Source organism: Heptranchias perlo, chromosome 28 (genome assembly GCF_035084215.1).
Source record: "Heptranchias perlo isolate sHepPer1 chromosome 28, sHepPer1.hap1, whole genome shotgun sequence".
Classification (NCBI taxonomy): Eukaryota; Metazoa; Chordata; class Chondrichthyes; order Hexanchiformes; family Hexanchidae; genus Heptranchias; species Heptranchias perlo.
Window position 1 is genome coordinate 19,762,818 of NC_090352.1, and position 13,985 is coordinate 19,776,802.

The 13,985-nt window shown below is 41.4% G+C and overlaps 1 protein-coding gene across 1 annotated transcript in view; it reads left to right on the forward strand.

Moving 5' to 3' along the window:
• Nucleotides 1–2,020: 2,020 nt before the first annotated feature.
• LOC137344898 (cytosolic arginine sensor for mTORC1 subunit 2) overlaps nucleotides 2,021–13,985 on the forward strand; it is a 148,206-nt gene continuing 136,241 nt past the window's right edge. Inside the window, exon 1 of the mRNA XM_068008156.1 lies at nucleotides 2,021–2,301. Coding sequence (XP_067864257.1) covers nucleotides 2,189–2,301 — 113 coding nt within the window. The 5' untranslated portion in view covers nucleotides 2,021–2,188. The remainder of the gene's footprint in view (nucleotides 2,302–13,985) is intronic.

Below are 13,985 nucleotides of genomic sequence, written 5' to 3' on the forward strand. Positions count from 1 at the left end.
AGCAGAAGTCCACTGGAACCGCCGCACAATTTCAGGGCAAACTTTTTCTCACCTCTTCCCACAGCATTGTCCAGGGTACCAAACACCCCTTCCATGTGATATAAAGTATGTTAAATTCGCTGCTCACAGCGGAGAAATCAAACAGAGATTGGGTGATCACTTTCCTGCACATCTCCATTCTATCCATGAATGCGATCCTGACCTTTCTGTCGCTTGGTCCTTTAATGTTCCCTCACACTCCACTCCATCTTTGTCCTCATACACTGTTGAACCAAGTTTAACACAAGCTTTAGGAACTATATCTTGCCTTTCTCCTTGGCACTTGGCAGATGTTTGGTCTGACAATGACCGTAGTAACTACAGTGCTTTGCTATATCTGGACCCACTTTTTCTTTACAGCAGGGGGCACTGGGGATATGGGATGGGTGTGTTGGTGTCCAGGGGCAGGGGAGGTGGGTTGTTGTTTCACGTGTAGACCCTTTATCAGAACACAGCTCTGGTGAGAGAAGATTCTGTACCTAGGTGTTGGACCTATTTTTTCTCTTTTTGGGGCTGGTGGACCATCATTTGTTCTATCATTTTCTGTTTTCATTTCAGACCTTCTGCATCTTCTCTTTTTCCTTTCAGTTCCCCCCATTTTCTTTGTGTGGGCCTTTCCTGTGCTTCTCACCATCTTAGCTGTTTGCACTCCTTTTGTTTTTTTAATGTCTTTTCATTGCCTGACTGAGACGATCTTTTATATCATCTAACATTTCCCTGCTTTTCTATTAAGTAGTTTGCAGGTCATTCAACACATTAACTTCTTCTCTGTGACAAGGTGGGTAGATGGAGTTAAGCCACAGCTCAGCCATGATCTAATTGAATGATGGAACAGGCTTGAGGGGCTGAATGGCCTGCTACGGTTCCTATGTTCCTATGACTAGAGCATCTGTGGTTTCTTCCCCCTCCTTTTTTCTCAATCCTACTAAAATGCCTACTTATCTTCTGGTTTTTAAAAATCTGACAAAGGATGACACCCTAAACAATTTTCTATTTCCTCTTTACAAATATTGATTGGCCTGCTGTATATTTTTAGCATTTTCTCTTTTTGTAACAGTGTTTTATATTTGTGCTATTACTAAAACTTATGAACTGTTTGGCATTAGGGTATGTTATTAAGCATATATAAAAGCATACATTTTCGCAATAAATATCTTAGCAATATAACATTTCCTCCGTTTGCTTTATTCTTCATTTTCCGTTCATAGTACATACAAAGTTTCATCGAAAGTTAAAAAAGCCCACAAGCAATGCTCATTTCATTTGTATCATTTAATATTGTACAGTATGTTAAAATGTCTAATATATCCTGGTCAATAAGATGTCATATACTTTAACAATTGTCAGTGAGGCTTTACAAGAAGGAAAAATGACCACATTTTATGTTTCTAAGAGATTATGAAAACAAAGCTTTGAAAATAGAGAGATTCACAGCTCTCTTTGTGGCTGCTAAGTGACCTCATGCCGTGGAGGAGGGGCAGTGTTGTTTTTGAGGCAATCAAGTAGAACTCAAAACTGAAATGTAGCACCAAAGGGGTTTGGGAATGTTTTAAAGGCATAGGCAAGATCAAATAACCTCTTTAATTATCTAACATGATTAAAACTGTAACATTTGATAACGCACTAAAATTGATCTTTACATGTTCTTTGAAAGTCTGCAATGTGTTTTAACAGTCAAATTTTGCATCGTGCATTTGGTATCAGTTTAATGCAAAATTTGACTGTCAGTGAGAACGACCTTGCATTTCAGAAGAGGGCTTTTGCAACCCTGCCCCCCATCTCCAATTGCACTGCAGCCACTCCCACATGGCATGCGCACTGTGGTTGGACTACAACTCCCAGAGCGCTCCGCGCCGTCGGACATGCGCGGTGGAGCCCAGCCTCCAGTTTGAGTGGCATGTTGTTTGTTACACTGTAACCAGCTGCCCGGGCTGCAGCGACTACTGCTGGGATCATCATTCTGCATGCTGATAGACCGCTGCCTTCTCTATCCAACCTCCTCTCTTTCTCTAATCTTCCTCCTCCTCCTCCTCCTCCCAAGGAACTTTTTAAAAAAAAAAATATTTGCAGATCAAGTAGTAATCATATAAGGAAGGGGGTCTTGTAGGCTTTTCCAACTAGATGGTCTACAAATGAGAAGGAGGAAAAGATGGAGCTGCATATCTTAGAACACAGACTGAAAGTAGCAAGTATAGCCAAGGACGGCATCCAGTTGTTTACTCATGGATTAATAAAACTTGCTTTTCTGCCGTCAAAGACAAGGTAAGTGCAACAAAAAATAAAAGCATTAAAAGGAGCACAAAAGAAAATCGAGACTCTTGCAGTTCTGCCTTTAAATTGAAACTGCACCGAAGGAGAAAAACAAGAGTTGATGTCATTGCTTGGACAGGGGGGCTGGATAGAAGGTAACCGGTCGCATTGACTCGAACTGTTAAAAGCCAGTAACCCAGCTACTTAGCCGGGCCTAGCATCAAGAGTCATTGTCAAACCGACATCTGCAGACAGATAATGTGATTGAAACACAGCGGGAAAGGTGAAGTTAAAATGAACGGGAGAAGGGGGAGGAATGGAAACGGGTCAAAGCGATCGGCTTTTGATTTGGGGACCTGGAGCAGCCGCTGTTCCAGGGAACCGGTTATTGAGCACAGGGCAATATCCAGGCAGCATTTTTCCAGCGGTTGTTGGAGGAGAATCTGCACTTGATTTAGCAGCAGAAGGCAGCTTTCGTTGCAATGACACCTGATCGCACGTATCGGCAACAAGAGCTGGTTTATGTAGACGATCAAAAAAAAATAATCTGTTTTTAGTGCTTTTCCCCGCTGTAAAATCACGATGAATATTTGCAAACCTTTTTAAGTCAATCCACTCTTCGGTTCTTGTGGTCCAGGTTTACTGGACGTGTAGCGACCCCAGTTCGGAGTTTTATCGCCTTTGTTTTAGCGCAGTGGCAGCAGCAGATATTGTAAAAATCACATTAGTCCTTTTTTAAAATAACTTTCAAATATTATGGGATACTAGCTGGGATTTCGGAGCAAGGCATTTTATCAGCTGATTTAAGCCCCCCGTCATATTTATACCATCTTTTATAAAAAAAAGCACTTTTTTTGTGTGAACATGCTCTGTTTCTTTTTGGAAAATACCTTCGATGCATTTTATTATTGTGTTTTATGACTTGTTCTGGCCGGGCTCTGTGTGGCGGAATAGCCTACGATTTATTGTGCTGTAGCGTGTTACTTTCAGAGCAGAAATGCAACTAAAGTTAATTCATCTTCATGACAACTGAGTCCCAGCCGGAAAGTTAAAATGACTACAAAAATAAACCTGTTTAGCACAGCGGTAGTTCATCTTGCAGCAAAAATGTTTCTTTTAAAAAAATGAGCAGCTTTGTTTGGTTTATACCCTGACGTGTTGTATACATTTGCCTAATCCCGCAACTATGGTATGCAACATTTTTAGAAGTTGCTGGCTTTTTTTTGTGTGGCCGTTTACATTGCAGAAATCATGTCGATAATTTGCAAAATCAAGACAGGCTGACAATCCGGCATGGCTGGGCTTCGATTCATTGCAAATGCCAGTCTGGTTTGCGTTACTGAGTTTCTCTACGTTCAAAAGCATGCACTCTGTAGCGTGTAATACAGCACAGCAGTGTAGAATGAAATAAATGTACTGTATGTAACTGTCTTGGATAGACTTCTGCTGCAGTTACTTAATCGGTTGAAGGTGACATAACTATATCCACTTGTATACAAAATGCTTATTGTTAGTTTGAAAAATAGATCACACTGGAGTTGGTAGTAACAGACAAGAAACCACGAGGCCATAACTGTGGAGAAGTGAATGGTTGAAGTAAACTTGAGGGGGAAACACACTCTTTTGTAATTACAAGAACTGAAGAAGACGAGAAAAAGGAGCAGAAGGGGTTTCCAGCATTACAGCAGGACCAAGAGTCTCACTGTCCATTGAAAGGTTGTGGAAAATTACAAAATTGTAAGGTGTAGAACAGCAGGCAAGAGATTGGAGGGTTGTAATAAATGGGCAGTGGTGAGGGGGAAGGGCAAGTCTAGAGGAGGGGCTGAACAATGATGGAAGGATTTTGAAAGCCTAGCTGACTGTGGATGATTTGTAATCCCTAGAAGAGGCACTACAGCTGTGCAGAAAGTATGGGAGATGGAATAATTATTTCAGAAATTGGAGAAGCTGAAGAAGAGTGAAAGGACTAGTATTTTTGAGGTTAACTTTTTGTCGGACTTAGCAAACTAGCGATGAAACTATTTCTCCTTGGCTAATTAACATATTTCTAAACCCCTCAACAAAGTGGCAAATGGATTTATGTAGTGGAGGAAATCAAAATATAGAATGTTTTTGGAAAAAAGATTGCTATACTTTTAACGTTTGGTTTTTTGGGATGGCAACATAGTAAAGTGCCTGCATAATAGATGAAATATAGAGATAGAGGAAAGATAGAGGTCCAGTGACATGCAGGAGGATCAGATAGGGTGAGATGTGCAGACAAAAATTAAGATTGTTATGATGTGGAATGCACTGCCTGAAAGGGTGATGGAAGCAAATTCAATAGTAACTTTCAAAAGGCAATTGGATAAATACTTGAAAAGGAAACAGTTGCAGGGCTACGGAGAAAAAGCAGGGAAGTGGGACTAATTGGATAGCTCGTTCAACGAGCTAGTACAGGCATGATGGGCCGAATGGCCTTCTGAGCTGTACGATTCTCTGATTCCAAGATACTTTTTAAAGTTGGTGGTGGGGCTGGGAATACAAAAGGCCATGTGAGAAAGTAAAGGTTAGAAATGGAGTTTGAGCTGGAACACAAATATGGAAGAGGGCAGATGGATTCTGAGCGGCTGGAGATGGCAGAAGGGTGCAATGTTGCAGGCTGGAGATGCAAAATTATGTCATGGTGAGGCCCCCTTGGCTAAGAGAATCTACCTGAAATTCCACTATACAGCGTTGCAACAGCATGTGTTAGTATATTCCTTAAAGAATACAACCAAGTGCATAGGGAGTGATGAAAATGCATTTTTAAAGAACAGCTCGTAATATTTCCCAATGCTTGAGTTATGTGAAGTTAATTGAAAATGTGTATTAAGGCAGTCAAAGGTTTGTGTGTGTCTAACTTTAGTGCAACCTTTAAAGGTCTGTAAACAAAATAGTCAATGGTCCAATTTCCTGATTCAGATTTGTGTTCACTGATTGTGCAGTTGTGTTTTGAGTAATTGAATAATTATTGATCTCATTTACAGAATTTTACCCATATATTCTTTAAAGTGGTTACAAACAAATGCCTCTTCCAAATGTTGAACCATATGTTATGGTAAAATGCAGTTTATATATTCTATTCATTCTGAGGGGCAGAGGAAGAGGCACTGGTTCTTCTTGGAATGCATTGAGTTGGATGAAGTTGCTGTGGCTGGTTGGCATATGGCACGTCTGCTATAAAGCACATGCTGGTTCATTGTGTTACTACATTCATAGTGTACAACAACAACTTGCATTTATATAGTGCCTTTTAACATAGTAAAACATCTCTAGGCCCTTCACAGGAGCGCTATCAAACAAAATTTGACACTGAGCCACATAAGGGGATATTAGGAACGAGGCAGGTTTTAAGGAGTGTCTTAAAGGAGGAGAGAGAGTTAGAGAAGCGGAGAGGTTTAGGGAGGGAATTCCGGAGCTTGGGGCCTAGGCAGCTGAAGGCACGGCCGCCATTGGAGCAATTAAAATCGGGGAAACGCAAGAGGCCAGAATTGGAGCACTTGAAGAAGAAACAGGCGGCCAGCTAGTTAGTATAAGAAGATAATATGAAGAGTTCGATTTTTCTTCAATCATCCACTTCTATTGTTTTCCCCTGACTAGAAGTATGGGAGAGAGGTGTGTTACACTGACCATCCGTGAATGCTAACTAATCATTCCACTGGCGTAATAATGCTTCAGCTGTTTTCAAACAAACTTTGTAAGTCTCAAAAAATGAATGCATCATTCATGAGTCCCATTCACCTGTCTGCGAGAATCAGCTTGATATTCAAGTAAGTCAATACTCATTTCTGAATTTTGCTAAATTTGGAAAGTGACTTTTCTGCCATCATCCTCTGGGGTTATGATTAGAAATACTGACAACTATCAGAGTGTTGAATCATGTGTCCAAACATGTTCTTTGTTAGTGCATTGTCACTTCAGTAACTAAAACATATTCTCTTTTTTTTGGCCAATATTGTTAAGGGACTTTCTCTTGTTAGCCTCATGGCTTCTTTCAATAACGGAATGACATGGAAACCATATCATGCTTGTATGTGTTTTTTATGTATCTTTTCCTCATCAGAGAGTGGATTAACCTACAAAATGCACATGGGAGTAACTTCCATTTGCGCTATGGCAAAAATGTCCAAATGCTTTGTGCTAAAGCAAAATGCACATCAAAACATTGATGTAATCACTAAAAATGCCAGAAGTAGCACTGGTGTTACATCAGTGAAGACCAAGAGCTTTTTTGTGTATTTTGTTCGTGTGACACTTGAATATTCATTTTCTAACCTTCAGTGTCAACGCCTTTCACAACAGACTTTGTTGCGAGCCTTGCTGGTGTCTAGATTAAATGGAGTTCCATTGGTATGAAGGAAACAAGAGTAGAAAATTATTAACTTTTTTTCAACCTTTTTATTACAGTGGTAATGTTTTGGCTTTATTGCATCAAGGCGTTCCAGTTTATTTAAGAAGTTTTTATAAACAACAGTGCATTTTAAACTTTTTATTCCCATCATTATTATTCCCAAGTCATGGATATTTAGTTCCTGCATTTAGGCTTGGAAGGATTGCACCATCTCGGTGACATGTTCCTCCTACCAGCATCAGAGAGCACTGAACAACATCCCATGTGACCAAGGTATTTGAAGTTTGTTGCTCAGGCCGGGACTCAGTTGTCATTGTTGCAACCAGGTTTATTTAATGTATTGTCAATGCTACAAGAGAAACAGTTAGACCAATAACCATGTTGTTTGATAATCTGATCATTTCAAAGTGCTCCCACCACATTATCATAGGGTTATATGACTCAATTTGCTCTCTCCATACCCAAGCCGGGCTTGGAAGGACAAAATTAAAAATTGAACCACCGGATTTTCTTTCAAATGGATATAATATAAGAATTTAACATGGATATAATATGAGAATTTAACATTACTATTTACCAAAATTGTGATAACACTGGGCATGAAGTACTCAAATTAGCGTTTGCATTACAAGGGTGTATATATAAAACAAAAAAACAGAAATCCGTCTTTAAACTAGGCTCTTTGTTCTTGTCACACTTTGTAATATTTGGTATCAGGGGAAGGGAGCAGGGCTTTACCCAATCCTTCAATCCCCGAATGAGCACCATCATGGGATACCCATCAGTCAAGGACTGTAGCCTGCCACTGCCATCACAGGGCAATAAGGCATGGATAATAAATGCAGCCTTGCCAATGTCTCCCACACCTTGAGAGAAAAGATTTTTAAAAACGGCAGCAAGAGAAATGCATCGATTTTCAATGCAAGAAGATATAAGTTTTGATGTCCTAGATTTTCATGAATATAAACCAAGACTGATTTTTTGAATGAAATGCTGGACAGAATTTAGAGTAAATTTCTGAAAAGTTAAATGAATTAAAAGAAATGTTTTTAAACATGTGCCCTCCAAGTTAACCTCCCACATTCACACTGTCCTCAGTTAGGAGGCCTAGTTTAGGTGCTGTTGATACTGCTCCTTGGTTGAAGCTAGCTTTAGTGTGACCATCACCCATTTACACTGCCAAAACTGCTTCGGCCTGTCTTTGCAGGGATATGTCTCTTAACGCATCGTATTGGGGCTTTTTTTTATTCATTCGTGGGATGTGGGCGTCGCTGGCGAGGCCAGCATTTATTGCCCATCCCTAATTGTCCTTGAGAAGGTGGTGGTGAGCCGCCGCCTTGAACCGCTGCAGTCCGTGTGGTGAAGGTTCTCCCACAGTGCTGTTAGGAAGGGAGTTCCAGGATTTTGACCCAATGACGATGAAGGAACGGCGATATATTTCCAAGTCGGGATAGTGTGTGACTTGGAGGGGAACGTGCAGGTGGTGTTGTTCCCATGTACCTGCTGCCCTTGTCCTTCTAGGTGGTAGAGTACGCGGGTTTGGGAGGTGCTGTCAAAGAAGCCTTGGTGAGTTGCTGCAGTGCATCCTGTGGATGGTGCACACTGCAGCCACAGTGCGCCGGTGGTGAAGGGAGTGGCTTGTCGGCTGCAATGCATCTCCCCGAGCTTTCGCTACCTCAAAACCCGAAGCAACTCAGTCCTATTTACACCTGTTTGTTGTTGTCTGTTTGAAATTTGTGGACCTGGAAGTTTGGAAAGGGCTGTTCTTAATATTGTTTCTTCGTTGGTGGATAATCCTAAATTAGAATACAAAGATCTGTTGGATATCTGCAAATGAACAGGAAAATGGATTTAGACTTCGCATGTGGCACCTGCAAATTAACATTTAAACTTCATATGTAGCTCCTGAGGCACATGGTATGCACCTATATGACCCACAAATACAAAGATCTTGAACACCTCAGTGCTGAGTCAGTGACAACACTGTTTATAGTGGTTGCACTTTGGAAGGGCCTTTATATACTTGTGCTGTTGATTTAAAACTGACCTCAGGCAAACTTTTAAAACTTTTCTCCCCTAATTCCTCCTCTCTGTAACACACATCAGGGCTAATTCCATAATCCTGAGCTGGATTTGCAGGGAATGTGGGTCAGAGAATCAGGATTTCATTGTTGTAGCCCAATCTCTGACCCAAGTGTCTTTGTGTGTGACTTCCTTACTCAGAGTGCGAAATTGTGAAATTAAAGGAAGGAAGAGTTTATGTTTACATAGCACCTTTCATGACTTCAAGACATCGCAAATACTTTACGGACAATTAAGTACTTTGAAGTGTAGTCACTGTTATAATGTAGGGAAATGCGGCAGCCAATTTGCACATAGCAAGGTCCCACAAACAGCCATCAGATGAAAGACCAGATAATCTGTTTTTGGTGGTGGTGGTCGAGGGTAAATATTGACCAGGACGACTTACTTTTACATTCAAACGAGAGGGTAGATGGGGCCTCAGTTTAATGTCTCATCTGAAAGGCGGCATCTCCGACAGTGCAGCACTCCCTCATTACTGAACTGAGGCGTCAGCCTGGATTACGTGCTCAAGTCTCTGTAGCGGGGCTTGAACCCACAACCTTCAGACTCGGGTGAGAGTGCTACCAACTGAGCTGAGGCTGATGTAGATCAGCTTTTAGCGCTGTTTTTCCAAGAAGCCTTGACATTTGACCCAGAGCTGCATTGCTTGCTGCCGCATAACTAGGGCACTCCATTCAAAACAGCCTCTTGGCAAAGTAGAAAAATAGCAAACGCCGAACAACAGCTTCAAAAAACTGGCACAGCATGTAAGAAGTTGACAACTCCAGAGTGACCCAGACCAGTGGGAACAAGTAATTGCATGGACGTTGTAACTTAAAATGATAGATATACACAACACTTGCATTGGAGGGGAAAAAAAACATAAGCACTTGAAAGCCTGGAGGGGAAGTCCAAATTTTGAAGGTGCAAAATTGTTGGTGCATTTCTAGGGGATCCGGTAATAGATTTTTTTTAGATCTAAAAACAAAGTGACATTTGAACTATCAGCAGTCACTTGCCGACATGCAAATCTCACCACCCCACCAAGGCAATCCCTCTGGACCCAATTCTCAGAAACTACTACACCCCATTTCAACTCCTGGCCCTTTTACAGAGACACTGCGGTAGATGTTTCTCTTTGGCACTAGCATTGGGAACCCTTATTGCAAAATTAGCACTGGGAGTGAGAGGCCTAATTACACTGATTTGTGTCAGCAAATGCTGACCTGGCCCCCAAAACACCGATTGTCAGTGCAAAAATACTGACAGTTGGCATGTATGTAGCTATCAGGCCATCGTCCCTAGCCCTGGTTTCGCTAGTCGAACCTTTTAATTGTTTGTTAAAATGTGCTGAGCTAACTCCCATGATAAATGTTGAGTAATGCAGCGTACAGCAAATTTTTAGGGGGCTTTAATGTTTGAATAGGCCCTGCTGCAGTAACTGTGATCTGTGAAGAATGCAACTGTAATTTGGAATGGAGCTGAGCAGGTCTTGAGTGAACGGGGAGTTTTTTTTTCACTGGAAAGAAGCTTTGTACAATTGCTCAGTAAACATTTTTTGTGTCAGCCGTGGCTCAGTTGGTAGCACTCTCTCTGAGTCAGAAGGTTGTGGGTTTAAGTCCCACTCTAGAGACTTGAGCACATAATTTAGGCTGACACTCCAGTGCTGTACTGAGGGAGTGCTGCACAGTCGGAGGTGCCGTCTTTCAGATGAGACGTTAAACTGAGGCCTCGCCTGCCCTCTCCGGTGGATGTAAAAGATCCTATGGCACTATTTCAAAGAAGAGCAGGGGAGTTCTCCCTGGCGACCTCAACCAACATCACTAAAACAGATTACCTGGTCGTTTTCACGTGGCTGTTGTGGGACCTTGCTGTGCACAAATTGGCTACCACGTTTCCTACATTACAACAGTGACTGCTTCATTGGCTGTAAAGTGCTTTGGGATGTCCTGAGGTCATGAAAGGCACTATATAAATGCAAGTCTTACTTTTTCTTCTACATTTCAAAAGTACCAACTGGAGGGCAATAATGCAAGTTAAACTATCACAATAATAGTAAATCACTAATTTCCTGAGAGCCTCGGCAGAGGAAGCAGTGCAGATGTTAGGGTAGGGAGGGACAGATGTCCATGATTGAGTCAGAAGGGCCGATACCATCACTTCAGCAGTGTAAAGGCATACAAAATAGTTCAGATGGTAGAGTACTTCAAAGGGGAGCCCCAACATCTGAAGAGAGGAAAGAAAAGGTTAACGCTTCATGGGGAGTCACTTTGTCAGGACAGTCTGTTCCTAAAACATTAACGTACCTTTTCTCTTAACAGATGCTGTGTAATGCCAGCGTTTTCCATTTTTATTTCAGATTTACAGTATTTGCAGCTTTTGTTTCTTTTGTTTTGCTCTAAATGGAAAGAGCTTGACGTTGAGAGTTCAGGTAACCAAGGTTTGGCCGTGGCATTGTTAAAGGTATTGGTAATTCTATGGGTAAGTACTGACTGTCGCATGTACTGACTCATAGAGCATCACCATATTTTCAAAAAAAACTTTTCAAAATAATTGTGTGTGTGTTTAGAGCAGCTCTATATTACCTAGATTTCATGCAAACAGCGCTTAATGGATGTGCTGGGTGACTTCACTGTAGCCTGGTCACTCTGTTAGCAGCCTGAGCGGTGTTGTGTACTGATGGGTTTTTCCCCCGGTCTCCACAGAGTACTTTTTAAAATTCAATTGAGGAAATTCGGGTTAAAAAGGGCAGCATAAACTCCACCAAACTTACTGTGTCAGGTTAACATGTTTCATATGGGACCTCCCTGGTCTAAGGCCTGCAGTTACTCCAAACTGCTGTTATTACTTTGAACATCAGCCTGTGCATTGCTATGATTCTGACTGACAATTTTGCTTTAAATGATGCAGCCCACGCTGTTCTGGATGGTGCGAGTTCTCCCTGTTGTGAGGTGCTCTGCAAAATGCAGATGGTCTGGTGAGTCCAACTACATAAAACAACTCCTGTGCCTCACTGTCGGGAGTGAGTCCCAGCGAAACTTCAAGAGTCTGCACTGATGACAGACAGTGTACAGGCTTTCCTTAGGTGAACTTTTGCATTACAACATCAAAGGATTGCATCCATTGGAGGGTCAGCGGTTGCCCCTTGTTAAAGACAGCAGTATAACATTGAGTACATAGTGTAAATAGGATTACAAGAGCAATTTGAAGGAATATAATTGAAGATTAGTGGGGTTCAGAATCGAGAAATGTATTGTACGTAGATCTGAACAAAAGATTAGATTTGGATATTTTTTGCTTGTCTTTGTAATCAATAAAAGTTTTTATTTGTGAATAATAAAGGATTTATGATGAGGCAAATGCAGTTTGGTAAAGTTTTCAACAGAATTTTGATAATCCTGTGCCATAATAAGTAAACTCAAACTGCCCTGCAGGGTTCTATCCCAGAATGTCTGTTGTGGGGATTTCCAAATTTCCCAATATCACTCTGGACAGTTTGGACACAGACATCTTGGATTTGACAAGCATAGCACATTTCAGGAGATTTCTTAAAAATAAAATCACCCCCATCGTCTCCGCAAAGTGGTGACTCTTGCTGGGTTACTGTTCCGGATCTGCTGGCCACTATCCAGGCCATTTTTCATATGTAAACACTCAGTTCAACCGTGGAGGGCATGAGAGCTGAGCTCAATCTCAACCTTGCCCTGTGTCCATGCATGTACTCTCCAGGAGGGGTCACTACAGAGTAATCGGGGACGAGGAACCCAGTCTCTTTTTTTTGTTTTCCCTCCTAAACTAATAACTAATCCAAAACTCTGCTCCCCGAATCCTAACTCGCGCCAAGTCCCTTTCACCCATCGCGCCAAGTCCCTTTCACCCATCGCGCCAAGTCCCTTTCACCCATCGCGCCAAGTCCCTTTCACCCATCGCGCCAAGTCCCTTTCACCCATCACCCCAGTGGTTGCTGACCTACATTGGCTCCCGGTCAATGAATCAATTTTAAAATTCTTATTCTTGTTTTCAAATCCCTCCATGGCCTTGCTCCCTCCCTATCTCTAACCTCCTCCAGCTCTACAACCCTCCAAGATCTCTGTACTCATCCAATTCTGGCCTCTTGCGCATCCCCGATTTTCTTCGCTCCTCCTTTAAGATGCTTCTTAATACCTAACTTTTTGACCAAACTTTTGGTCACCTGTCCTTACATCTCCTTATGTGACTTAGCGTCAAATTTTGTTTGATAATCGCTCCTGTGAAGTGCCTTGGGACATTTTACTACGTTAAAGGCGCTATATAAATGTGAGTTGTTGTTGTTGTTGTTGTTGTTGTGCATCCATTGTTGCCCAGGTTGAGATCAGATAACTCCGAACACTTTGGGGACCTCCTGGTCTGGTTGACTCAGTACCATATCAGGGAGCTAGTACGTTTGTTTTTAACATGGAAAAATTGAATGTGCCTGTTGTAGTTGATACACCTCATCCTACATAAAATGGGCTGTATCCTGTTGAAAAAAGGGGCTGATTAATCCATGAAGATGTTTGGAGTACTGCATGGAGTCACTTGTTTATTGAGAATGTCTTTCGCTCTAGGCTTGTTTGCTAAGCTACCATTGTATTGAAATCAGTTGAAAGGCTAATATTTTTAAATCCTTTTTTGAAACATAACAAAGGAGACCCATTAAAGCCAGGTTTTGAGTAAACACGGTTTACATAACACACTGAGATCAATGACCTGTCAGAAGTTCAACAAACAATAGAATGGACACAGCTTCTTACAGGACCAGTCATCAATCCATTTGCCATTGCCAGCCTTTTACCAATGATTTGATAGCAACAGCATTGTTTTATGGGCCTGTCTCTCACTAATGAAAATACCATGTAAAACTAACATGGTTCTCATTTCATGTTATCAAATAAGATTTGTATCTTCAAAATTCTGATATGTATATTGTCAGGGCTGTTAATAATTTATCCTGGCTCTTTTGATTAAGGAAAAGATTCTAAAGATCAAATAATTCTGCAATTTTTTTTTACACAGTGAAGTCATTTCCGTGCTAGTTGTGAATTTTAATGAACGACAAAACATTCATGAAATTGGGGACTTGCGGGTGGTGAGGGAAAGGCCAGTTAGTTTGCAAAAAAATTAGCCATTGCTCGAGTTACAGGGTTTGCTCGTTTTTAATTTTTCCCCATTTAACTCTTATCAGCATTTCACTGTATAGTTCCGAATGTGCCTTTTAAAGGGGGCATGGAGAGCATTACAT